Below are 24,662 nucleotides of genomic sequence, written 5' to 3'. Positions count from 1 at the left end.
TTGAATCAAGTTAACGACTTGATTTTTTTTTTTTGCCTTGTCGCACAACCCTGAGTTTAATTTGGTTATTATAGGGGGTAGGGAAGAGGAGGTGGTTGTTAACTGGTGCAGGTTACTGCCTGTCCTCATTAGAGTGCCTTTTGTCATTGCATGAAGTTGATGTATGAATAGCCATGCCTTCTCCATCTCACTACAAATTTCTGTTTGCAAAGAAGGTTGTCCTCCATTTTCAAGCTATTCTTATTTATGACTGAGGCATTTATTTAATATAGCTATGTAATATGATTTTCTCCTTGAATTAGTTACGAAGAAGTTTCAAGTTTGGATCAGCAGTTGTAACCTGATCCTTCAGATAGGGAAGGGAACCATATCTAGTGACCACAGCCAAGGCACAGCACCCTTAAGTGCTTTCCCCTGGAGATATACATTTTGCAGGCCCTGGGTGATGCATTGTCTTCACTTCAAATTAACCCTCAAACTATGCAGTGGTCATTTCTATTCTTTGCCTTAATGAGAGAAACTTCATTGACTTTCCTAACTGTAATGAGCCTTGCTGAATGTTAGTTTGTTTATTCAAATGCTTCCCCTGTTTCAGAGAGCCTTTCTGTCCCGTTGCAGATCTGCTGCTGCCTTAACTGGCTGGAGAGGCCTGTGCTTTGATAGTGGGCATTCCTGTTGTTGACCCGTTTCTGTAACTGTGCTCCTGTCGTGTTCCATGCTTTTCTCCCCCTAGGCAAGTCTTGCCATCCTGAGCCCCTATACTTCTCAACACACAGGGCCACTTTTGCTTTATATTCGCTTTCGGTTCTCACAGACTGCTGTCTTGGTGCTCTGTTTGTAGTCACGCCCATAAAAACACAGTCATGGAAGTGAAGCTCAACCTCAATGGCAACTGGCTGCTCACAGCATCACGTGACCATCTCTGTAAACTTTTTGACATCCGAAACCTGAAAGAAGAGCTGCAAGTCTTCCGAGGCCATAAGAAAGAAGCCACAGGTCGGTAGTTGTGATCTGAGGGGCGCGGAAAGGCGATCACCTAGAAGAGTGTTCTCAGACTTTAGTAATCTTGTCTTTGTTTGGCAGCTGTAGCCTGGCATCCTGTTCATGAAGGACTTTTTGCCAGTGGAGGCTCTGATGGTTCTTTGTTATTCTGGCATGTTGGGTATGTAACATTTTTTTATGTAAAAGGGTGGTGTATTTTGCAAAGAGAGCACCTAATTGTGTAGAAACGTGTGTGTTTCCGAGTTGTTTGAGTGTCTCATTTTAGAAAATGTAGCACTTGTTCACCTGGGTGTGCATTCATTAAAGGCAAATAAAATAGATTTCCTATTTCCTTATCGGTGTAGTAATTCTAGAAGCATTTTCCCCTTTGTAGCATTCTTTGGATAAAAGAATATCTTTCTTTTGACGAACCAAGTATCTTTGATATACATACAGAAATTAGAGTTAAAGAAGCAAGTTTTGGTAGTTTTGTTTTAAAGCTAGAAGAGAATGTCTTTTCTGCAGGTAAGGGAGAGGTGTTAAATTTTATTAAGACTTCTTTCTCGGGTGCCATTGCAGGGTGGAGAAGGAAGTGGGTGGGATGGAGATGGCACATGAGGGAATGATCTGGAGTCTGGCGTGGCATCCTCTTGGACACATTCTCTGCTCGGGCTCAAATGATCACACCAGGTAAGTTTAACAGTAGCAAGGAATCCCTGTGCTCATGGAGCAGCAGAAAGTAAATGTTGTATCTACCTATTTCATGTTTTGATTGATGCAGTAAGTTGATTCCAGTGTTTTGGAAACATTTTATAGTGGTTCAAAGTTACATTACCATAAGGAATTTATGTATTGAATATAACTTGGGTTAATTGATTTTGGTTTTGCCTTCTCATTTGATCCAACCTCTCCATATTTGAAAGTTTTGTAAGAAAGGCATTGTGAGAAATTGTGTTTGTCAAGGGAATGCCCTACTTAGTCATGCTCTTCCCCCTCCCCCTCTCCCTCATTACTTTTATTTTGACAGCAAATTCTGGACTCGAAATCGACCAGGTGACAAGATGCGAGATCGATACAATCTAAATCTGTTACCTGGGATGTCTGAAGATGGAGTAGAATATGGTGAGGCTCTCACACAGCTGGAATCTGATATTCCGTTAAGGAAGAGCTGGTTGGGAAGATAATAGAAAACATTTCATTTCTCAACTTATTAGTCCAGAAGTCACTAGTGATTCGATGCTATTCTAAGAGGCACTAATAGTGTTGACTACTGTTTTTATAAAATCTCTGTTTTCAATGTGTGTGTTGCTGTTTACAGATGACCTTGAACCTAATAGCCTGGCAGTAATTCCGGGAATGGGAATACCGGAACAACTAAAATTAGCTATGGAGCAAGAACAGATGGGTAAGAGAGGGTACACGCACACATTTTATGTTGTATAAAATTTGTAGCTCTCTGATTCTTATCTTCATGATAAACTGTGTGGAAAGGCCAGAATTGTTTATGTGGAGAAGTACTAATAGAAGTGATTTGAAATACTTAAAAATCTCTTGTTTGGAAAAGTAGGTTCATTGAACAAGTGGCTGGTTCTTTTCATTTGCTGGGCTACATCTTTTCCGTTATGGTTACAGGAAAAGATGAAGCAAGTGAAATCGAAATGACGATTCCTGGGTTGGATTGGGGGATGGAGGAAGTGATGCAAAAGGATCAGAAGAAAGTCCCTCAGAAGAAAGTCCCGTATGCAAAACCGATTCCGGCTCAGTTCCAGCAGGTGCGTGACCACGTGTGACCCCCTGCCTCCAGACCCCGGAGGGTGTGCTTGCTTAGCTCATTGGATGAGCAGAAATAGATTTCCCTTGGCTTGTCTCATCTGTTGAAGGTATTTCTGTACTAGAGATTCTTTTTTGGAGTGTTCTTTGCATGTTTTCATTCATTCTTAGACAGTTCCCATCTGCTGCTTTGCAGTATGTTGAGTTGGCCGTGGATCCGGCTTCCTGTTTCATCCTGACACATGTACTATCGATCCTCCATGCTGGAAGAGGAAGGAGAGGAGTGGGACATTGAGCAGAATGTGTTGGCTCCTCCCTTCTTTGTCTATTCTCTGTTTCAGCCACATGCTCATCAGCTTTACACTCAGTGTAGTAGTATGCAATATCTTCCAGTTTTGGTCATCTTGATAGTTTCTGTCTCATGTTACACCACCTGACCCCTTCGCCTTGCCATTTAAGAATTAATAACAGAAATGAAGGCAGTTCTACAGGTGGGGTTGAACAGATGACATGATGGAATGGCTTTGTCTTCTGATGATAATCTTACTTTCCCTGTTTTTAAATATTCTCTTCTTTCGCAAGGCTTGGATGCAAAATAAAGTTCCAATTCCTGCTCCAAACGAGGTGCTGAATGATAGAAAAGAAGACATTAAATTGGAAGAGAAGAAGAAAACACAAGCAGAAATTGAGCAGGAGATGGCTACTTTACAGTACACCAACCCCCAGCTCCTGGAGGTGAGCGGGGGTCCCACGTCTGACCGCTGTGTTGGGCTGCTCGTTTCTAAAAGTGTCCTTTGTCTTAGCTTTTTTTTTTTTTTTTTAATTTTTTTCTTTTTATTGTATTGTTGTTGACAATCTTTACATAGTTAATTACAGTTAAAGGAAAAAGAAGAAAAAAAAAAGAAAAAAAGAAAAAAAGGTTCAGGTGGATAGGAAAGTGGGCAATGCCATTATGTCCATATTGTTTCCATCATGCATCTGAGGTAAAGGGGGACATTGAGGGAGAAGCCCCACCCGGTTTCCCGCCCACCCCAAGTCCCGGATGTGGGGCATGCTCCGAGATATGTGCCCAAGTGGTGCTAATAGTTCTCCAGTTATGAATCGCTGTCTTAGCTTTTTAAGATCAGATCAGTGAGCTTAAGTAAAATAAGATAGAAAAGATAAGGCCAGTGTTGGTTTAGTTTGGAATCTTTTCTCCACAAGTAACAATTGTCCCTTCTAGCCAGAAGAGCAGATGACTTATTTTTTGTTTTTATTTTTGTTTTCTCCTCCTTATGAGAGTTACCCAGAGTGACAAAACGCTAGGGAATTACTGGGGTGTCCCTGCTCAGTGTTGTATGTAAGCAGTCCTCCGTGCCGGGAGGTTGTGTCGCTCGGGCAGTTGGAGTGACATGGTTGCAGATTTCTCTGGAGGCATCAGGAGACTGAGCAGTTTCTTGTTCATTTTGAGCGTCCTGGAATGTTGGCACATTTGTCATCCTTAAAGGTGCCATCTAATTGATTGTCCTTTTTCCTTCTCCCTTTCTTTCCAGCAACTCAAAATTGAGAGACTCGCACAGAAACAGGCTGAGCAAATTCAACCTCCTCCCTCAGCTGGGGCCCCTCTCCTCGCACCCCAGCCCTTTCCAGGACAAGGTCCAATGTCGCAGATTCCTCAAGGTTTTCAGCAGCCCCATCCATCTCAGCAGATGCCAATGAACATGGCGCAGATGGGGCCTCCAGGCCCACAAGGACAGTTTAGACCTCCTGGACCGCAGGGCCCCCCACTGCACCAGGGAGGTGGGGGGCCACAAGGATTCATGGGACCACAGGGGCCGCAGGGCCCACCCCAGGGACTGCCACGGCCTCAGGACCTACACGGGCCCCAGCCAATGCAGAGGCATCCTGGACCTCATGGCCCTCTGGGGCCTCAAGGACCGCCTGGCCCCCAGGGGGGTTCCGGCCCTCAAGGTCACATGGGTGCTCAGGGTCCGCCTGGTCCACAGGGTCATATGGGCCCCCAGGGGCCTCCTGGTCCGCAGGGTCACATGGGCCCCCAGGGGCCTCCTGGTACACCAGGTCTGCAGGGCCCACCTGGTCCCAGAGGAATGCCAGGGCCCCCTCACCCTCATGCCATGCCAGGCGGGCCTGGGCCTCAGGGGATCCCGGGCCCCGTGTCTCAGGGCCCTCTGATGGGGTTGAATCCCAGAGGGATGCAAGGCCCTCCTGGCCCCCGGGAGAACCAGGGTCCTGCTCCCCAAGGCATGATGATGGGCCACCCGCCTCAAGAGCTGAGAGGACCTCACCCTCCAAGCGGACTTCTTGGACACGGCCCTCAGGAAATGAGAGGTCCTCAGGAAATGCGGGGCGTGCAGGGGCCGCCCCCTCAAGGATCCATGCTGGGCCCTCCCCAGGAACTGCGTGGGCCCCCCGGCTCACAAGGCCAGCAGGGGCCGCCCCAGGGCTCTTTGGGACCTCCACCCCAGGGTGGCATGCAAGGGCCTCCTGGACCTCAGGGACAGCCGAACCCAGCAAGAGGGCCACATCCTTCTCAAGGTCCAATACCATTCCAGCAACAGAAAACACCTCTGCTGGGTGATGGGCCCCGGGCCCCCTTCAATCAGGTACTATTTACTTCCAACTCATGACAGTAACACACTGGGAAAACTGTACTGTGCACTGATGCGCCCGTTGTGGTGGCTCACAATATTAGCATCCTAGGAAATGCTAGGAATGCTGAGATGGGTTATACCGCTGTTAGATACTCATTTTCTCATTTCGTTATTTTTTTGTGTGATGGAGGTGGTTCCTTTTGTAAAGGGACTGAGAGCAGGTTGGACCAAACCCAGGGCTGAGGCTCTGAGGCGTTACCTTATAGCCTGATGTGCGTGAGCCTGCCAGCCACTGTGCCTCCTGTAGCCTGCTGCTGGCTCCCGTGGGCCTGCCAGCCACTATGCCTCCTGTAGCGTGCGGCTGGCTCCCGTGGCCTGCCAGCCACTGTGCCTGTCTGTCTGCTGGCTCTCCATTTAGAGTTAGTGAGGGGCGCTTAGCTCGCATGGGTGCACTGCAGGCTGTGCTCCTCTCTGTTTTCATTTCCGTGAACCAGAATCAAGCATTCTACACTGCTGGCCTTGCAGATGAAATTGTGTTCAAACTGTTCTCAGCTCACACAGAAGAGTGTTTGCAGGGAGGTGTATTTCTGTAGAAAGTTCCTTCATCTGTTTTCAGGGCCTTGGGTTTTGTATTTTGGTTTTTGAAAGAGTGTGAAAAGGTCATGTGACAGAGAGAGAGAGAGAGAGAGAGAGAGAGAGAGAGAGAGAGATCGATCGATCTTCTGTCCTGATTCACTCCCCAAACGTCTGCAACAAAAGCAGACCTGAAGCTAGGGGCCAGGAACTTGGGCAGTTTTTCACTACCTTCTCAAGCACATCATCAGAAAGCTAGACAGAAGCAGGGCAACTAGGACTGCAGCCGGCCGCCCAACATGGAATATGGGCGTACGAGCAGTAGCTTAACTCGCGCTGCTTTGCCAGTCTCCAAGGACTTGGTTTTTGTTAGCCATGTTTTGTAGCTTATTCCTCCCAACTCGTGGCTGAGACAAGGAGAATGCGGTTGGTCAGGAGTGAGCCACAAAAGACCACCTAAGCACTAATGTCGAACCTGACACCCTTTGCTATGGTTCTGAGTCAGGATATGTCATTTGAAAATATAAACGTGCCAGAATCAAGAGGGTAGGCCTGAGTTTTGGGAGTCATTCAGTAAGAATCTACATTGTACCTTCTCAAATACAGAGGAAAAGCATAAAAAATTCATTTTTTTAATCAATCACCTTGTAGAAATATTGCTAAAAGAAGGCTGAAAACTTAATATCTCATAGGGTATTTTAAATCTCAGAAGTTGCCCATTGGAAACTTAATGTTCATTTTTTAAGTAAGATAATCCCTTACTTCCTGTACTTTGGCCAGGCCAGTTTTAAAGAACAGTTGCTTTCATTGGTTTACCTTAGTAATTTGATTCCAGGTACTGAAAAAACAGCGTGGAAGGTATTGGTAGAACATTACTGAGTGGACAGGGCAGGCACCAAAGTGGTATAGAAGTTACTGCCATCAAATGAATGACTCAGTAGAGTGGCTGTCATACCTCCCATCAAGGCCAGTTTGGGAAAGGAAAGAAATCTTGCTAATTATGCTTTTGAAACTCTGAAAGGAGGAAATGTCGTTACATGTACTTTTTTTTTTTTTTTTTTTTTACTGTTTAGTGTAAATGTTTTTTTTTTCCCTAATTTGATTTTTTTATTATATTTTTTACAATCTTTACATAGTTAATTAGGGAAAAAAAGGTTCAAGGGCTATAGGGAAGGAGTAAGACTATTATTTCCATATTGTTTCCTTCTTGTATCTGAGGTAAAGGGGGATATTGAGGGAGAAGCCCCACCCAGTTTCCCACCCACCCCAAGTCCCGGATGTGGGGCATGCTCTGAGATCCTTGCTCAAGTGGTTTTGATAGTTCACCAGTTATGGATTGCTGCCAATCTCGCCACTCCAAGCACGATGAGGTCGTTGAAGAATCCACTGACTGACATAGTCCATCATAGAGGTTACATGTACTTTTAAAAGTTTATATATATATCTATCTTTGAAAGACAGAGTGATGTGAGTTAGGGGGCAGAGAAGGAGAAAGAGAAAAAAGAAAGGAAGAGGTCTTCCATCTACTGGTTTATTCCCCAAGTACCTGCAATAGATCCAGTCCAGGCTGAGGCTGGGAATTGGGAACTGCATCTGTGTGGCCCATGTTGGTGACAGGGATCCAAGCAGTTGGCCCGTCATCTGCTGCCTTCCAGGTGGATTAGCAGGCTGCATTGGAAGAGGAGATGAGACTCGAGCTCAGGCTCTTCAGTATGGAGGCAGTTGTCCAAATGCCAGTTTTGTTTTTTTGTTTTTGTTTTTGTTTTTTTATTGGAAAGTCAGATATACAGAGAGGAGGAGAGACAGAGAGGAAGATCTTCCGTCCGATGATTCACTCCCCAAGTGAGCCGCAACGGCCGGTGCTGTGCCGATCTGAAGCCAGGAGCCAGGAACTTCTTCCAGGTCTACCACACGGGTGCAGGGTCCAAATCTTTGGGCCGTCCTGGATTGCTTTCCCAGGCCACAAGCAGGTAGCTGAAAGGGAAGTGGAGCTGCCGGGATTAGAACCGGCGCCCATATGGGATCCCGGGGCGTTCAAGGCGAGGACTTTAGCCGCTAGGCCATGCTCTGGGCCCCCAAGTGCCAGTTTAACCTGCACTGCAATACCTGCTCACTAGTTGTGGTTTTTGATGACTTGGTTGATTTATTTACTTGTTTGTCAAGAACCCTGATCCAAGGTCATTGGACTGCAGGGAATCACTATTTAGATAGACATAGCGAGATAAAAATATAGACTGGTAGAGCTAGGGCTAAGTCAGGGCCGCTGAGCGACGAGATGAAAGGATTAGAGAAACAGGTTGGCTCCTGCAGTCCCCAGCATGACTTAAATGGGTCTGAGCAGTGGAATGCCTGGGAAAGAGGACCCTCCCAAGCAGAGAGGTCTGTAGAACCTTCTAGCAAAATGGGACCCTGTTCTCATTTTGCCTGTTCCCCCTTTTCAAGACCTTCCCTGACTGACTTCTGTCTCCATCAGGGGGTCCTGGGCTGGACCACCAAGTTGTCTGGGCAGATTGGTGGACCTTCCTGTAGCCAGAAGTTCCTCCACTGGGCCACGGTGCCCGACTTTGCATTGACGTTCTTGCCTCACATTGCAAGTAGAGCTAGCTCTAGATAGAGCGTGTGGTCAGCAGGTGTGAGGGACAAGGTGCTGCTTTGTGCTGTGCTGTCATTGGGGTGTGTTTCCCACCAGAGCCAGCCTGGTGTTCTTGTTTTGTCACGTACTGCAGTTGCTGTTGATGAAGCACAGCCTGTTTCACACTGGACTTTCACTCTATCTTTTCAGGACGGCCAGAGCGCAGGCCCCCCACCCTTGATCCCAGGCCTAGGGCAGCAGGGAGCACAAGGCCGCATTCCCCCTCTGAACCCTGGACCTGGACCTGGCCCTAACAAAGGTGAGTGTCTGCTGGGCTGAGGAAGAGGTGGTGTCTGTCAGCTCCATGGGCATTTTACAGGGAATAGTTTTCTCTGTAACTCTTTGATAGAAGAGTCCTTTGAACCACTGGGACACATTAGGGAGCAGGCATTTTAGGTCACGATCGGTTCAGATGGGCCACTGTGCTGGCCCCAGCAGGTAAGCTGCCCTTGGCAGACACCGGGGAAGCAGCAGGACACATGTGGCTGTAGCCTGCCCTGCAGGCTGGCCTTGTCTGTTGCTTGGGAGTGAATGTCACTCCATGCTCTTTGACTGCTAGTCTGTGTGTTTATCATCCTGCAGAGCTGAAGTGTTTATCAGTCCTTTCTCCTGCCAGTTGACATACTGAATTCTGCCTTGTTTGAAAAGAAGAGTCACATACCCACCACTGTGTGGTTGAGATGAGAATCGGCCGCGTTTGGATGCAGGCCTGTCTAGATAGATAAGCACTGGTCTCGGGAGTTAAAGCACGTGTACACCAGAGGCCCTTGTAGGGCCCAGTGGTGTGTACGGAAGCTGTGGGATGGAGAGTTAGAGGGGCAGGTTGTGGTAGTGTGGGCCAGGGTCCTTAGGAGATGGAGTCAGTACATATTAGAGATTGTACCCCTACACGGGGGAGTTAGAGATGAGATTGTGAGGTGCACACTTCACAGAGCCTTGCGCCGTTTTCTGGCTGAGCCCGCGGCAACTGTGCGATGCTGGTTGGCTTTCTCATCTACACTGCATCAGGCAAGTCCTTGTCACCCTTTCCAACTGTAGGACTTTGGAAACTGAAAGCTCAATCTGGAGTTCATGTGCATGATCTAAGGTAGAGAAGTGAAAGAGAGAGGAGTTGGCATTTAGTGCCCTCTTCTCGCGTGGGAGTGGGTGTACAGGATGTGCAGATGGAAGCCAGAAGGTGGCCACGGGAAGCAGAGAACACCGTGAGAGGCTCCAGGGTGCTGGGGCCTGCGGATGCCAGCACTCTCAGTCTGAGGGCTGCCTGCTCTCCCTACACTGTCTGTCTCCGCCTCCTTCCTGCTCCCCCCTCTCCTCCCTTTCTTTCTATTCCCTTTTGTTCCTTCTGTTTCTTCTTCCTTTCATTCTCCCCCCAAAGTCCACAGGGAGAAGGGAGAAAGCAGCTGCCACCCACTTGGGATGTGCTGCTGCTGCTGCCCCTCAATAGTTAGCATGGTGGGCTTCTCTCCTGCGAAGGGCAGGGCCCTTTTAAGCAGGTCGAGGCAGAGCAGGTAAGTTCAGAGGGAGGTGTTCACAGGGCTGCTGTGTCTCAGGTTACACTAGTTCAAGGAGCACTGACCCCGAAAAAGAGTCCTTGGCCTAGGCTTCCCTAGAGAAGAGAAGGACAAGCCACGGGAAGGAGTCTGTGCAGGGGTCCGGCCACTCTGGAGAGGCTTGCTGGGCATGGACAGCACTGGGTGGGAGGCCTGTCCCATGGCATGGAGTTTGCCTTTCATGCGTTTTGAATGGTGAGGAGCTGAAATGGTGAAAAAAAAGACAAGATGGGCAAGAGGACGCTGTTGGAGGGGAGGAGTCAGGGCTGGCTGTGATACAGGGCTGGGGCCCACCTGCTGGTCCAGGGGCACAGGAAACGCAGCAGAAGGTGCCAGGTGGGCAAGTGGGCTGTAGTTGTTGAGAAGCAAGCGTCCCATTGCTTCTCTCAATGCTTGACTTAGAAACATATTGACACAAAATAGGTATGCTTTCAGGAGCTAGGGAACACTTTGGTTCCAGAATCAAACATTCTGTCTGCAGTGCAGTTCTGAAGCTGGCCTGTGGGAGGGACAGCAATTATTAGAGAGGTCCCTGGCTCCCTGTGGCTGATGGGGATTTGTCAAGATTTGCTGTCAGAGTGAGGTGAGCACTGTAGGTGGCAGCCACGCGACCCGGTACCCTGTCAGTGGCTCGTGGCTGTCACAGGTGCAGAGGTGAGTCCTTGGTGCTTGGCTTCCAGCCGGTAGTGTTGTTGTTCTCTGTTCCTTCTCCGCCACCCTGGGCAGCAGGGTAGAGCTGAGCCCTTGTGTTAACACGGAAGGACAGGGATGGGGAAGGCAGGCTGCACTCCCCTCGTTGGAGGCTCCTAGTCTGCCCTCACCGATGTGTGCACCCCCCCAAGCGCTGAGTGACACCCCTGGGCCCTGTCTTCTGAGTGCACTGAGAACCGTGGAGGGAGAACGTTCTGAATGAAAGGATGTGTTCTGAGGTTTGGTGATGCTGAGAGCAGACCTGGACGGGCAGGTTTCCTGGAAGCCCTGGTAAAAGTCAGCTTTGTTTCCTTTAGGTGACTCCCGCGGCCCCCCAAACCATCACATGGGCTCGATGGCAGAAAGGCGGCATGAGCAGAGCGGCGGCCCCGAGCACGGGCCTGAGAGGGGGCCTTTCCGGGGCGGCCAGGACTGCAGGGGTCCCCCTGATAGGCGCGGCCCTCACCCCGACTTCCCCGATGACTTCAGCAGACCAGACGACTTTCACCCTGACAAGCGCTTTGGCCACCGGTTGCGAGAATTTGAGGGGCGAGGAGGACCTGTACCACAAGAAGAGAAGTGGAGGCGAGGGGGTCCCGGGCCTCCGTTCCCTCCTGACCCCAGGGAATTCAGTGAGGGGGACGGCCGCAGTGCAGCCCGAGGCCCCCCCGGGGCGTGGGAAGGCCGCAGAGCTGGCGACGAGCGATTCCCCCGGGATCCCGACGACCCACGGTTTCGAGGGCGCAGAGAAGAAAGGTGGGACAGAGACCATGCGGGCCTGCTCCGCCTCCCCGGAGGGTTCTGCCTCTTCTGCCACTGAGGCTTCCATCCCGCTGTGCTGGGGAGGAGCCAGGACTGCTGGGTACAGCAGCCCTCTCCTTGCTTGGTTTCGCCCCTGGGCTCTGAACACTTGATGCTTTCTAACCGCCCCCATGGTTCTTTGGTATCTCCGCAGTTAAGAACCCTCCTTCTCTTTGCTTGCTTTGTAGTCCTGTTTAAGAGCTGAGAGGATCAGTGTGCCCTGAAGGTGTCTTGAAATTCCCTGCAGATGCCCCCCCCACCTCCCCCCGTATTCTTGGTACAGAGGAGGCACAGACCTAGACTGGAAGCCAGGGGACTGTCAAGTGGCTCATGGGGCCAGCTGAGAGTGAATTTTCTCGGGACCTAGCTTGCCTGGGACGTGAAGGGCAGAGGATGATGGGTGTTAGCAATCTCTCAGAGCAGTCTGGTGGCGAAACCCGAGTGTGTAATCTGTGCCAGGTGTTGGCCCCTGGAATGTAGGAGACAGGAAAAGGGAGTAGACGGATGGAGAAGCAGGGCTGGGGCTGGGCTTGCCGAGGTCTTGCAGTATTGGGTGCTGGAGCCAGGCTTCCGCCTTGGGTCTCTACATCATGTTCTTAACCACTGTTGCCAATTGGTGGGTGGATGGATGGATAGGTCAGGGAGTGGCCGCCCTGTCCTGAGGGGATGTGTTGGAACAGGCCAGCTGTTAGCATCACCAGGAAGGGGAAGACAGCAAGGACTCAGGGAGCAGCTGTTAGCTGAGGTTTTGAAAACAAGGTGGAGGGCTCCTGACTTTCTTTTTTCTTCCTTTCTCTTTAAAAACTGCTCAACTCACGTATGAACCTTGCGCATGTTTAAGGATGTGGTGTGGCATTTCAGGTCATGTGCATGGTCAGACCACGGTGTGAGCGCGCTCGGCACTCTTGGAACCTTCCTCGCTTGGGCAGCTGTGAGCACCTCTGCTCCAGCCCCTGCTGTGTGGAGTGGGTCACCAGGAGCCAGAGCCACCCTCTGCTGCTGGCACCGTACCCGCTCCACGCTTTCTCTCTCCCCATCTCGGGAGCTTCCTTCTGTAACTTGCACTCGAGAGACAAGGTACAGTATTTGTCTCCCACTGTCTAGTTTGTCTTCATTGACCGAAGTGACGACAGCAAACGCAGGATTTCTTTTCCTTCCTGTAGCCGAAGAGTATCCCACTTTGCATAAATACCACACTGTTTAACCATAGCGCCACCGTATGACCTGGCTGCCCTACTCTTGGCTGCATAGCCACAGCAAAGGAAAGCAGCATGTGGTATTAATACCTACACTCCCAGTCTCCTGGGGAGGGCCCCTCTCGTTGATGCACATGCGTTTACTTCAAGACAGCTTTTTGTCTATAAGAGCTTGGCACCACTGTAACTGTCATTGTTTTCTCAAATCAGTGGGCAAAATCCATGTCTGGATTTGTACTTATTGCAGGGTCAGTGACAGACACAGCCTGGGTTTACGCAGTCACAGCTCTGTGCTGTTCTTGCTCACACCACACCTGCTCCTTCTGCCTTCTCTCTGCCAGATGTTTGTGGCTTGCTCTTGCCAGATGTCAGTTGCATTCCCTGCTCCCGCTGCACCCAGGTCCTGCCCTGGCTTTCGGTCACATCCTAGCTCCTAGTCCAGCTTGGCATTTAGAAACCTGCGCACTTCCACATTGCTTGTTACCTTCCCCACTGTAGCCTCGTGGAGGCCTTGTGTAGGCAGCCTGCTGCAGGTGCTCAGTTGTCGTGCACTAAGTCATGAGTAGAGGTGACTGAGTGGCAGCCCATGGGGAACAGAGCTTGCAGAAATAAGTTATTTTCCCCAAGTTCTGGGTCATCAACCCATGGGGCAGTGTAGGGATGGGGGCCATCTCCCTGGCTGGCATCCTGCCTCCTCCTCCTGCACCCTCATGTGGTGCGGGGATGGCAGGTGCTCTCTGGTATCTCTTGAAGAGCCGCATCCCATCACCAGAGTACCACCCTCATGACCTCAGCCGGCCCCGTTTACCTCCCAGGGGCCCCATCTCCAAGTACCATCGCACTGGGGGTTAGGGCTTCAGCATACACATTTTGGGGGGAATGCAGACATTTAGTCCTATCGGAAATGTTGTCTGCTAAGGATAGATTAGATTGTCTGTTTCCCAGAGAAACAGTTCCCAGCTGAGACTCCACGCGGCCCACCTATCCCCTCTGTCTAGCTACTCCCCTGCTGCTCTTGCTTGTTGTCTTAGCCAGTGGCCCCGCACTTGCTGCCTACTACCTGAGGACTAAGAAGGTTATTGAAAAGGCAGCTGGGAGTGACATTTGTCCTACTGAGTGAGACTGGTTAAGGTGTGAGAGTGCCATGCTGCAGTGCCTGAGTTTGGTTCCTGACTCTGGTGTCCTGCCAATGCAGACCCTAGGAGGCAATGGTGATGGCTTGAGTAACTGAGGTTCCTGCCACCCACAAGATAAAACCTGGCTGGAGTTCTTAGCTCACAGCTTTTGCTGTGATGCCCATTTCAGGCCATCACAGGCATTTGCATAGGATTTCTATGTGTATGTGTCTCTGTCTCTAGCTCTCAAGACAGACACAAAAACATAGTGGTAGAGCACAGCAGAGCTCCTTTTACAGCATGTCGAGTGATAATTGGAGGAGGAGGGTAGCATTCAAAAATCACCTCTTTGATGAGCAGTCAGCATCCTGGCTACCATGGTCAGGATCAGCAGAGGATGCTTAAAACCACTGGGGAAGGGCTGCTGTGTGGTGCAGCGACCTAAGCCACTGCCTGCCAGCATCCCGTAACAGCGTGCTAGTTTGAGTCCTGGCTGTTCTGCTTCTGACCCAGCTTCCTGCTAACTTTCCTGAGAAGGCAACAGAAGATGGCCTGAACGTTGGTGTCCCTGCGACCCACATGGGAGACCCAGATAGAGTTCATGGCTCCTGACTTCAGCCTGCCTCTGCTGTTGCAAGGCAAGCAGCAGGTGGAAGTGCTCTCCTCCTGTCCCTCCTTCTCTGTCTCTTGCTGTGCTTGTGCTGGGGGGCACACTGTGGGGGAGCAGCTGCACACTCAGTGCAGTCCAGGTGTTGGTCACAAAGCAGAACATGAACCTATCCAATGGAAGCCCTGGTTGCTGCACTGCCTTACGTCACAAACCTTGAGATAGATTGGCATCTAAGCAGCTCTTGGCACCAAAACTTTTTAAAGATTTATTCATTTTTATTGGACAGGCAGACTTATGGAGAAAAGGAGAGACAGAGAGGAAGATCTTCTGTCTGCTGGTTCACTCCCCAAGTAGCTGCAACAGCTATAGCTGAGCTGATCCGAAGCTAGGAACCAGGATCTCCTTCCTGGTCTCCCACGTGGATACATAGTCCCAAGGCTTTGGGCCATCCTCAACTGCTTCCCAAGCCACCAGCAGGGAGCTGGATGGGAAATGAAGTGGCCAGGACACAAACCAGTGCCCACATGGGATCCCAGCGCGTACAAGGCGAGGATTTAGCTACTGATCCATCACGCTGGCACTTGGTGCCAAAACTCAATTGTGGGATTCTTCAGCATGTCCAGGGCATGGAATACAGCACTACTGGGGCGACAGCTTGGGGTGACCAGAGACCAGAGAGACATGGCCATAAGTGATAGTATGTGACAATAACAGGATTCTGTTCTACAAGTCCAGGTGCCAGGACACTTGGGAACACTTGAGTTGGACTGTGTATTCCTAAGAGGGAGAATGAGATTGTGGTTACATAGGGGAACCTCCTTGCTATCAGAAATATCCCGAGGTGTCTGGGATGAGACATCGTATTGTCTGCAGTAAGCAGACGGGCGGTGAGAAGCCGCAGCACACACAGCAGAAGGCTAGGATCCCTGGGTGCTCCTGGGCCCTCACGGCTTTGTCCGAGTCAGGCATCGAAGTAACTAACTGGGAACCCAAGAAAGAACAGGAGGCCTGGACAAGGACAGGGCTCTGGCAGAGAGGCCAGCCGGAGGGTAGCTGCCCGTCCATAGACAGCTCTCACTGCTTAGACCAGCCCAGGGTCGAGGCTGGCTGTGGGCTGGGGCAGCTAGCAGAGCTGGATTCCCGAGCGTCTAGTGCAGTTGGAAGGCATGATGTCTGTAGCCTTCCCCCTCCTCTGCTTATGTAGTAAGTGCACTTCATAAAAATGCAGCTGGTCACGAAAAATACTTGGGCTGGGGGGAGTCAAGGCTGCCAGTGCTCAGATTGCAGCCCACACTTGGGGTACAGCCTGAAATCTCTTCCCACAGTTTGGGAGCCTCAAGCAGCTTGGCTTGTGGAAGTTGGGATTGTTCAAGGAAGTCAGCTCCAGGTTCACGTGGTGGAGGGGAGGAGGACGTGGGCACGCACGACAGAGAGCCCTTGGTGTGACGGGAGCACTTGAGAATTGCTCCGGAGCCCTGTGGCCTGTCTTCCCCCATCGGTACCTTGCTGCCAGGATCCTGATGCATGCTGCATCCTGGCCAGCTCTCACATGGACTCTGTCGTTTCTCCCTGTAGCTTTCGGCGAGGAGCCCCCCCAAGACACGAGGGCCGCGCTCCCCCTAGGGGGAGGGACAGCTTCCCTGGCCCTGAAGACTTTGGTCCTGAGGAGAGTTTTGATGTATCTGAAGAAGCAGCTCGAGGCCGGGATCTCCGGGGGCGAGGCCGGGGCACCCCACGAGGTGAGCGGTCGGTCAGTTGGGTGGAGGGGGGGAGGCGGGAGAGAGCCATGGGGTCCCTGGCAGTCTGTAAGCGCCCCGCTCTCTGCCTCATCGCTAGGAGGAAGGAAGGGTCTGCTCCCGACTCCTGACGAGTTCCCGCGCTTTGAAGGACGCAAGCCGGACTCCTGGGATGGAAACCGAGAGCCAGGTGAGGGGGCCTAGGGCGGGCACAGGTGGGCACTGCTGGACTTCCTGTCCCTCAGCCCTGGCAGCCGCACATTGGAGACCTCAGCTGGCTCCTCAGGCAGCCGTGTGTGACACAACACTTGCTCAGTGTTTCATGTTTGGGCAATCAGGTTAGCCCATTTCAAACTTTTTTGCTATGATAAACACTAGTAGCGAGAATTTTGGTTAGCCAATCTCAGCAATCCTTAAAATGTCCCAAGACCAGACTCAGAGAACTACTTCCCTGGAACCCGCCTGCCTCTTCCCGCAGCCAGAGGGTCTGCTGGTGGTGGGATGTGGCTCTTCTGTAAGCATGTGTCATGGGACTTGGAGCCGGGCTTTGTCATGGCAAGTCCCTGGCGATCCCAGATTCCCAGCAGAATCCTTGCCAGCGGCTGCACCTGCGGCTCACGCTGTCGGAAGGGCACCATCAGCTTCTCTGCTTCATGCTCCCACGGTTCCTCTTGCAGGGCCTGGTCATGAACATTTCCGTGACGCTCCCCGCCCTGATCATCCCCCTCATGACGGTCATTCCCCAGCCAGCAGAGAACGCTCCTCTTCTCTCCAAGGCATGGACATGGCATCCCTGCCGCCCCGCAAGCGCCCTTGGCACGATGGGCCTGGCACTTCAGAGCACCGAGACATGGACGCCCCTTCTGAAGACCGAGGAAGCAAAGGTAGAGGGAGGCGAGGGGGCACGGTGCCGTGGGAGGGCTCCTCTACCCACTGCATGCTGCCTCACCAGGGTGCCTGGAAAGGTGAGCAGAAATTCAGCCCCGCACCCTGATGTCTGAGATGAGCTCCCCCTGCTGGCCTCACCTGGCTCGGAGCCCCAGGGTGTTCTGTGCTGCTTTGTTCAGCACTAGCATGTTCCAGACACCACGAGTTGATGTTTCTGGGGGCAGCCAATTACAAGCAGAAACTCTAAATCCTCACAGGTTTAAAGTGTTTTATTTGTATTTATTTGAAAGAGAGAATGGAGGGAACACAGATTTTTTTTCCATCCACCAGCCAAGAACCAGGAGCTCAGAGCGCAATCCGAGTCTCCCACAAGGGTGGCAGCTGCCCAAGTACTTGAGTCGTCTTCTGCGGCCTACATTAGCAGGAAGCTGAATGGGAGACAGGCTGGGATTCCAGCCTAGGCATTCAGATATAGGATGTGGGCATGTCGGATGGTAGCTTAACATGATGTGCCACAATGCCTACCCAGAAATGTTTTAAAGGATAGAATTTTAGTAATACCTGGACAGTTGTAGATCTAGGTTAGAAACTAAGTTATCCTTGAAAGAAATAATTCAGAAAAGCAGCTTTGTCATGTCTTGTTTTTGAAAGGCAGAGTTACAGGAGAGAGATCTTCCATGTTCTGGTTCACTCCCCAAGTGGCCACAACAGCCAGAGCTGATCCAAAGTCAGGAGCTTCATCTTGGTCTCCCACATGAGTGCAGGAAGCCAAGGCCTTAGGCCATCTTCTGCTGCTTTCTCAGGCGCGTTAACAGGGAGTTGGATGGGAAGTAGAGCAGCTGGGACATGAACTGTGCCCGTCTGAGAGGAGGGTGTTGCTTCACCCATTATGCCACAGTACCAATGCCGATAGTTTTCAATTATACTTTTGCTTTTTTTGAGAAACATTTTACTTCACTAACTCAAAAAGGAAGCCACAGTGCCACATAATGTGGCAGTTTCCTCGTGGGGTTCCTTGCCATTCCCATTGCTACAGCTTGTGCAGTTACTGGCAGGATTAAGTCACTGCTTTTCAAACCTCCTCAAACACCCCAGAGTCCTCGCTCCAATCCTGAGCCCAGCTTTCTGCTCACCCTTCTCAGAGCACCCTGGAGAGGTAGCAGGATGGGTGTGTTTCCACAGTCTGCTCTGCACATGCGTCTCGGTGTGCGGTGTGTCACCCAGCCACGGGAGCATGGCTCTCAGTGATGCCTAGGAGCAGGCCAGGAGCCACGGAGGGGGGGTGGGGCGGGGAGTGCTATCATGAAAGTATGTTCACAGAGTCACACTGGAAATTCATGTCTTCCTTCAGGCCGCGGGGGCCCAGGACCTTCCCAGAGAGTGCCAAAATCCGGGCGTTCCAGCTCTTTGGATGGAGACCACCACGATGGATACCACAGAGATGAACCTTTTGGGGGCCCTCCAGGCAGTGGCACCCCTTCTCGAGGTGTCCGGAGTAGCAGTAACTGGGGTCGAGGAAGCAGCATGAACTCTGGTCCGCCAAGGCGAGGCTCCTCGAGAGGTGGAGGGCGGGGTCGGTAGAGGCCGGCCCGGGACCCCAGCCTGAGTGGACAGTGTTTGCGGACTCGGGAAGGAAGCCTGCGCCCATGGGGCCCCGTGCTCTGCCCTGGGCAGCTAGGAGCCCCCTCCCACCCAAGAGGTCTTCACGGTGAGGAGACTGCTGCGGGCTCCGATGTGCAGCTGACCCCGTCTCGTCCTGTGTGCCCTCATCGCCCAAACCCTCACGTTTTGTGAAGAGAAAAGCTGGAATTTTTTTTTCCTTCCCTTAGTGTCGAGACATGGAGCACCTCCACGAATTTAAATTCCTGTCCAATTGGAAATTTATTTCTATATGTACAGTTTGTCAGAGAAAAACATTCAGTTGTTTTTGTATGAATACAGAATGTGACTTATGCAAGAATTAACAGAAAGCAGTGAGTTGTGAAGTGCTTGCCTTAAGGAAGCTCTTGGTTCCCACAGCAGCTGAGGGGGCAACATTCCTGGGCACACCTGGCAGGACCCCTGCATCATCCGAGTGGCCTTCATCCATAAGCGTAGGTTCTGTCACACTTTTTCTGTTAGCGTGATGAATACTTTAGAACCAATCCAACATGATTTGAAGTAGGCTCAAAGCCATAGACTCTGTATGGAGAGCGGTGTTACAATGACATGTGGATGGAATGTTAGACTGTGTAAAACACACACTCCCGTGGGGGGTTACCTCATGGTAATACCACTTGAGGCTTAAATTGCTTGCTTTGATGGAGAGAAGATCAATTTCTAACAGAGAAATTGAGGACATGTTTACTTTTGTTAAGTGCAAGTCACTCCACACATTACATCATGTGTCTCCTGACACACTTTTCCCAAAGTTCAGCCATGCTGCCATATGGAAATACTGGCAGTGAATACAGAGGGTAGTTGTAACTTGTAGGAAGTCAGCAAGTTCTTGACCATGGCCGACTGCTTTTGTAATGTTGCGTCCAGTTTGGTCTGGCAGCTAAAAACTCAGTTTGAGGTACCACATGATACTCTATGCACTAACCCTTAAAACAATTTTTTAAAAGATGTATTTTATTTTGGAAGTCAGTTACAAAGAGGGACAGAGATCTTCCATCCACTGGTTCACTTCCCAGGTGGCCCCAGCTGCCCGATCTGAAGCCAGGGCTACCTCTGGGTTTCCCTATAGGCACAGGGGCCCAAGCGCTTGGGCCATCCTCCACTGCTTTCCCAAGCCATCAGCAGGGAACTGGATGGGAGGTGAAGCAGCTGGGATGGGTCTCAATCCTGCATGCCACAGCAGCTCCATGGCTTTTATTATTACAAAGACCTGTGCCCACCCTAACATTTCCTCACATCCGTTGCCCACTTTGGTTTACCTGGCAAATTTAGTGGGGTTGGATGTTTCAGTGGTTGGCTTAGGAAAGCGGTGTTTACGTAGTCAGGCCAGTCCGTCCAAACTCAGGTGGTTCTATATTCACGTGAAAAATAAGAAAATGGCCCTGGTTATTATTTCCGCGGCTCCAGAGACTCCCAAGTGAGTGTTGAATTTTCCTTCACAAGGAAAGGCTCCTCATTGTGTGTTCCCACCGGCAGCACACACTGAGGCCTTGTGGAGAGAAAGACCCAGGGCAGAACTCTGTTAACAGCTTAGGTTTTAGCTTTAAAAACCTGCTAGTACCTCAGTCAGCAGACAGCCACATCACATCCACAAGAACAAATACACTGTAAAGAAATGTTATTACATTTGTTGAATTCTTAGAAAATGCATATATCATTTCAAAACGTCACTGTTGAAATCCATCCCAACATACTGTCCTTTGAATTTTATAAATTTTCAAACTGATTTCTTGGAGAAAAATGTTGCAAAAAAAAAAAAAACATTAAAATCTTGATTTAGGAAACAGAGTAGTGTCAATAGACAAATGTGTTCAACACTATTTGAATGTAACTAGGACAGAGAGCCCAAGGGGTGGCAGAAGGAGCAGCTAATGGTACAAAACTTTAAGAAAAAAAGTGACTCCAGGAAAATACTGTGCTTGCCACCCTGAGGTAGGGGACCTAAGTAGTGATGGGCCACCGAAGGGGTACTGGGTGGGAGTCGGGAAGGGACGCCCTAGAGCTGCAAGCCCAGCATGCACCCTGCTGTCCCTGGCATCACTTCTTGGGGAAAGGCTTATGGCATGGATGGGGATCTAGAAGCTTCCACTTTGAGGATGGAGGAAGAGGTAGGTAGTGCTCTGTACTGCAATCAACCAACACACCCTGTTTAGGGCCTTCAGGCACATGAAGCTCTGAGTGGTTTGCGGGCAGCTGTGACACATAACAAGAGGTGAGAACCCTGGGCAGGATCCTGCGACTAAACACACTGCACAAAAACCCGGGGTGTTCTGCACGTGTCACGATCCTGGGCAGCAGCCTCCCCACAAGGAACTGCCATCGTGAATGCCTGAGCTTCCGAGCGCCTTGGTCAGTCGGCGAACTGCACACGACGATTTGCAAAGTGGGCAGCCAAGTTGGAAACGGTCATTAGGGCTTGGAGAAACGAGTATGGAATTTCTCCAGGACTCCCCAGCCCAGTTCTGTGGAGACCAGCTCCAGGCATTTCCACACACCGGCAGCACACAACACAACCAGTCTTGAGATAGAAAATGTTTCTTTTGGTCCACTGTGTTCAGTCATCTAACGCGGACTTTCCATGTTATAATGTCCCTAATCAAAAAAAATCTGTAGTAAGCAGTCTTAAATTTTTAAATCCGATGTTTAAGCTAAACGTGGTGTTTAATCCTGGATTAAACCCTCTGGATTTGCACTGCATAACAACGGTCCAACTCTTAGGTATAGCAAAAACAAAACCAGAAAGCTGCTACAGCCAAATGGCGCTGGATGTTTTTAGAAGGTAAACCTGAGAAAAATCAGGAAAATCGCTAATTCGAAGAACTCAGTCCAAAACTACGGTGGATGCAAAAAGTTCCTCTCAGCAGCGGTGTCACAGTGCGCTCGTCTTCAGTGGCACAATCGGGGATCTTCAGAAGGATCGTGCGCTCCTGGGCGTAGTAGCCAAGCCGCTCCAGCCTCAGTCCCGGACGCCGCTCCGCGCCCACGATGCCTCGAGACCCGGAGCCCTCCACACCCGTGCGTCCTGCAGTGTTGGGCCCGCGCTCTCACACCGGCAGCGTCTTGGCCAGGCCGGCGCCGCGGCCCAGGCGGCCGAGCATCAGGCGCAGGGCGGAGAGGCCACCCCATGGCAGCGCCGCCAGCAGCATGGCGAGCAGCGCGGCCACCTGCGCGCAGGCGCCCAGCGCCGTGAGCAGCGTACTGCGCAGCCCCAGCGCCGCGTACAGCGTGGCGCCCAGCGCGGCCCCGTAGAGCAGCGAGGGCCGCGACGGCGTCTCCTCGCCCCGCAGCAGGCGGCCGCACGCCGCGCCGCCCCGCAGCAGCGCGCCGCCCGCCAGCGCCAGCACCGAGCCCAGCGACCACAGCAGCGCGAACTTGCGAGCGCGCAGCAGCAGCACGGGCGCGTAGAGCGCGGCCAAGCCGAAGCAGAGCGCGGCCAGCAGCAGGCAGCCGCCGCCCGCCGCCAGCCGCTGTCCGCGCGTCACGGCGGGCAGGCACGACGGGCCAGCTGCAGCCGGCTCGGCCGAGCTCCGTGGCCACGGCCAGCGCAGCCCCGCGCGGCCCAGCCACGCCTCGGCCGGCCCGCCCGTGGCCGCGCGCTCCTCGGCCGCGTCCGCGGCCAGCAGGGGCTCGGCGGCCGCCCCGCCGCCCGCACGCCCCTGCGCCAGGTACTCCTGCAGCTGGCGGTGCAGGTCCGCCATCTTCCTGCTCTCGGCGACGGGCGGCGGTTGGCCGGGCGAGGCGGAAGGGGTGGGCCTCCTAACGGCCATCCCTCCCCTGCCGTCCTCGCGTCGGGGGTGGGGACGCTGCTGGCGGCCGGGCCGCTGCCCCGTCCCGGAGGGAGGTGCTGCTGAGGAGCCAGTGTGCGTCCTGTTTTGGAGCTGCTGACAGCACCCAGATCCTGTGCTGGACGGGGACGGGCCCTCGGCTTTTGGCTTCCCAGCCTTTCCGTGACCCACCTACCCCCTCCCGATAAATTCTTTCTAGTACTTTGCAAACACAACCCGATGTGTGATTTGGTTGTCACTGTGACCCATCCACAGTCACTTAGTAGGAGCAGAACCTTCGGGGCGCACGCCATCCACCAACAGGTACACTCTGGGAAACTTTATAAAACAGGATTTCAAAGGGTTTGGGGAACAGGTAAGATTTTGTGTCCCTTGGGGGCCAGCATGGCCTACCTGGCTAATCCTCTACCTGCTGGCACCATCATCCCATATGGGTATCGGTTCATGTCCCAGCTACCCCACTTCCAATTCCGCTCCCATTATAATGATCTAAAGGTTACTGTAGGAATCTAGCATGCAATCACCATGGATACAAGAGGCTGGGCAAAACAAACCAAGGGGCAAAGCCACCGTGTTGCGGTGGTGAGGGCCTTGGCCTCACCTGGGTGATGTGGACCTGGTACCATTTTGAGTTGCTGGAATCCCAGGCTTCCCTCCCAGACCCCAGGCACTTCTGCTGCCTGGGCTTCCTGAGACGCATTCAGCTTCTGTCCCGTGCCCTGCCCCTGGGCAGTCAGTTCCACCTTCCTTCAGCTGATCTGAGCTCTGCTGAATTCTCCCCTTTTGCTCAACTGCAGATCTCACTGAGGCAACATGGAAGGGAGGCATGTCATGCAAGTGCATTCCTGGCAGCGCCACCTGCTTAGGCGACAGACGGCTCCTGACATTCATCGGGCTGGCGGGGGTGGGGTGGTTGGGGGCTGGGTTCAAAACAGGTCAAATGGGAGTTGGGAGCTGGAGGAATTGGCAGGCATCCAGGGTTGGCAGGTGGGTCCAGGGCAGGGCACCTCTAAGCCAGGACCGCCTGTGCACACTTCCTGCAGCCCTCAAGCCCCTGCCCCTCACCCCCAACCAGGCACCAGCACACAGCAATCAGTGAGCCTGACCCTCCTCCAGCTGTCCAGTTGCGAGTGGGCACCCTGAATGGAGGAGGTCCTGAGGACAAGACTGGAGTGATGAGGCCTTGTCTCTTACCGGGGTCCCAGAGCTATGAAGGCCCTGCCAGGCATTCAAGAACGCTATTTTGGGCTCCGCTCCCAACCCTGACTCACATCTCTGTGACCTGAGACTGGTCCAGAAAGGGTCATGCTGAGCCGGCTTGGAGTCAAGTCACTTCCTGACCAGTGAGCCTTGGGCCATCCATGACTGATGAATCCAAATGAGGTTGGACTTTCTCAGGTTTCAAGTCCATGCTGGGCACTTGCTTGTTCAAGGTGCTTTTGACATATGAACTCACTGAGTCCACAGAACTACCCCAGGAGGTAAGTCTTGTCATCACTGTCATTTACATAGTGGGAAAACCAAGGCACAGAGAAGGGAGGTGATGTGGCAGGGAGGCCAAATGCTTCTGGGAGAGGCCCCTGCAAGTTGATTCTCTGGTCTCCCAGGACCTTGCCTCTAGCCCTTTCCTGCTTCAGTAAATGATCTAGCACACACAGGGTTCAACCCAGAGAGCTGCTCGCAAGACCTGGAACCGGAGTGGGCCCGCGTGACCCGCTGAGTTCAGCCTGGCCATCGGCCAGCTCACTGACCTGCAAAAGTGAGGCAGGCCCTGCTGGTGGTGAAAGGTGATCTTGGTCTTTACACCTGTCGCTGAAGTCAAGGACAATTCAACACCTTTGCCAATTCGAGGGCTTGGAAAGTCAACGTGGGAGCCAATAAATACATGGGGGGGGGCTTTGGAAAGTTTGTTCAAGGGTGGCATTGGGCACACAGCAATGGCACACTGCTTGGGTGCTTGCATCCTGTATCAGAGTCTGGATTTGCACTCACATCCAGGTTCTGGTTAATGTGCACCCTGGGAGGCAGTCGATGATGGCTTAAGAATCGGTTTCTTGCCACTGATGGGGGGACTGTGACTAAGTT

At 52.0% G+C, this 24,662-nt stretch overlaps 2 protein-coding genes across 7 annotated transcripts in view; one reads left to right on the top strand and one right to left on the bottom strand.

The window, feature by feature from the left end:
* The window catches only part of WDR33 (WD repeat domain 33), an 88,041-nt gene extending 68,800 nt beyond the window's left edge, over positions 1-19,241 (top strand). Inside the window, exons 9-22 of one of the 6 annotated variants that reach the window (XM_058664353.1) lie at positions 842-996; positions 1,084-1,162; positions 1,561-1,671; positions 2,009-2,103; positions 2,300-2,386; positions 2,614-2,753; positions 3,334-3,486; positions 4,284-5,354; positions 8,698-8,806; positions 11,105-11,543; positions 16,085-16,248; positions 16,346-16,435; positions 17,022-17,129; positions 18,485-19,241. In XM_058664353.1, coding sequence (XP_058520336.1) covers positions 842-996; positions 1,084-1,162; positions 1,561-1,671; positions 2,009-2,103; positions 2,300-2,386; positions 2,614-2,753; positions 3,334-3,486; positions 4,284-5,354; positions 8,698-8,806; positions 11,105-11,543; positions 16,085-16,248; positions 16,346-16,435; positions 17,022-17,129; positions 18,485-18,714 — 3,031 coding nt within the window. In that variant the 3' untranslated portion in view covers positions 18,715-19,241. Of the gene's footprint in view, positions 1-841; positions 997-1,083; positions 1,163-1,560; positions 1,672-2,008; positions 2,104-2,299; positions 2,387-2,613; positions 2,754-3,333; positions 3,487-4,283; positions 5,355-8,697; positions 8,807-11,104; positions 11,544-16,084; positions 16,249-16,345; positions 16,436-16,922; positions 17,130-18,484 lie in introns of all 6 variants that reach the window. The other 5 variants (XM_058664351.1, XM_004589322.3, XM_058664356.1 and 2 more) reach the window with 5 other exon arrangements.
* A 2,253-nt stretch (positions 19,242-21,494) lies between these two features.
* SFT2D3 (SFT2 domain containing 3) lies at positions 21,495-22,586 on the bottom strand. Its single transcript, XM_058664366.1, has one exon. The coding sequence runs from the start codon at positions 22,557-22,559 to the stop codon at positions 21,837-21,839; it is 723 nt and encodes a 240-aa protein (XP_058520349.1). The 5' UTR covers positions 22,560-22,586; the 3' UTR covers positions 21,495-21,836.
* Positions 22,587-24,662: the final 2,076 nt, after the last annotated feature.

This window comes from Ochotona princeps, chromosome 5, assembly GCF_030435755.1.
Source record: "Ochotona princeps isolate mOchPri1 chromosome 5, mOchPri1.hap1, whole genome shotgun sequence".
Lineage (NCBI taxonomy): Eukaryota > Metazoa > Chordata > Mammalia > Lagomorpha > Ochotonidae > Ochotona > Ochotona princeps.
Note: the sequence above shows the minus strand (reverse complement) of the source record. Positions and strands in the feature narration are given on the sequence as shown.

What these genes read in the sequence shown, in the direction of transcription:
- SFT2D3 (XM_058664366.1), bottom strand. Translation starts at nt 22,559, where the DNA reads ATGGCCGTTAGGAGGCCCACCCCTTCCGCCTCGCCCGGCCAACCGCCG.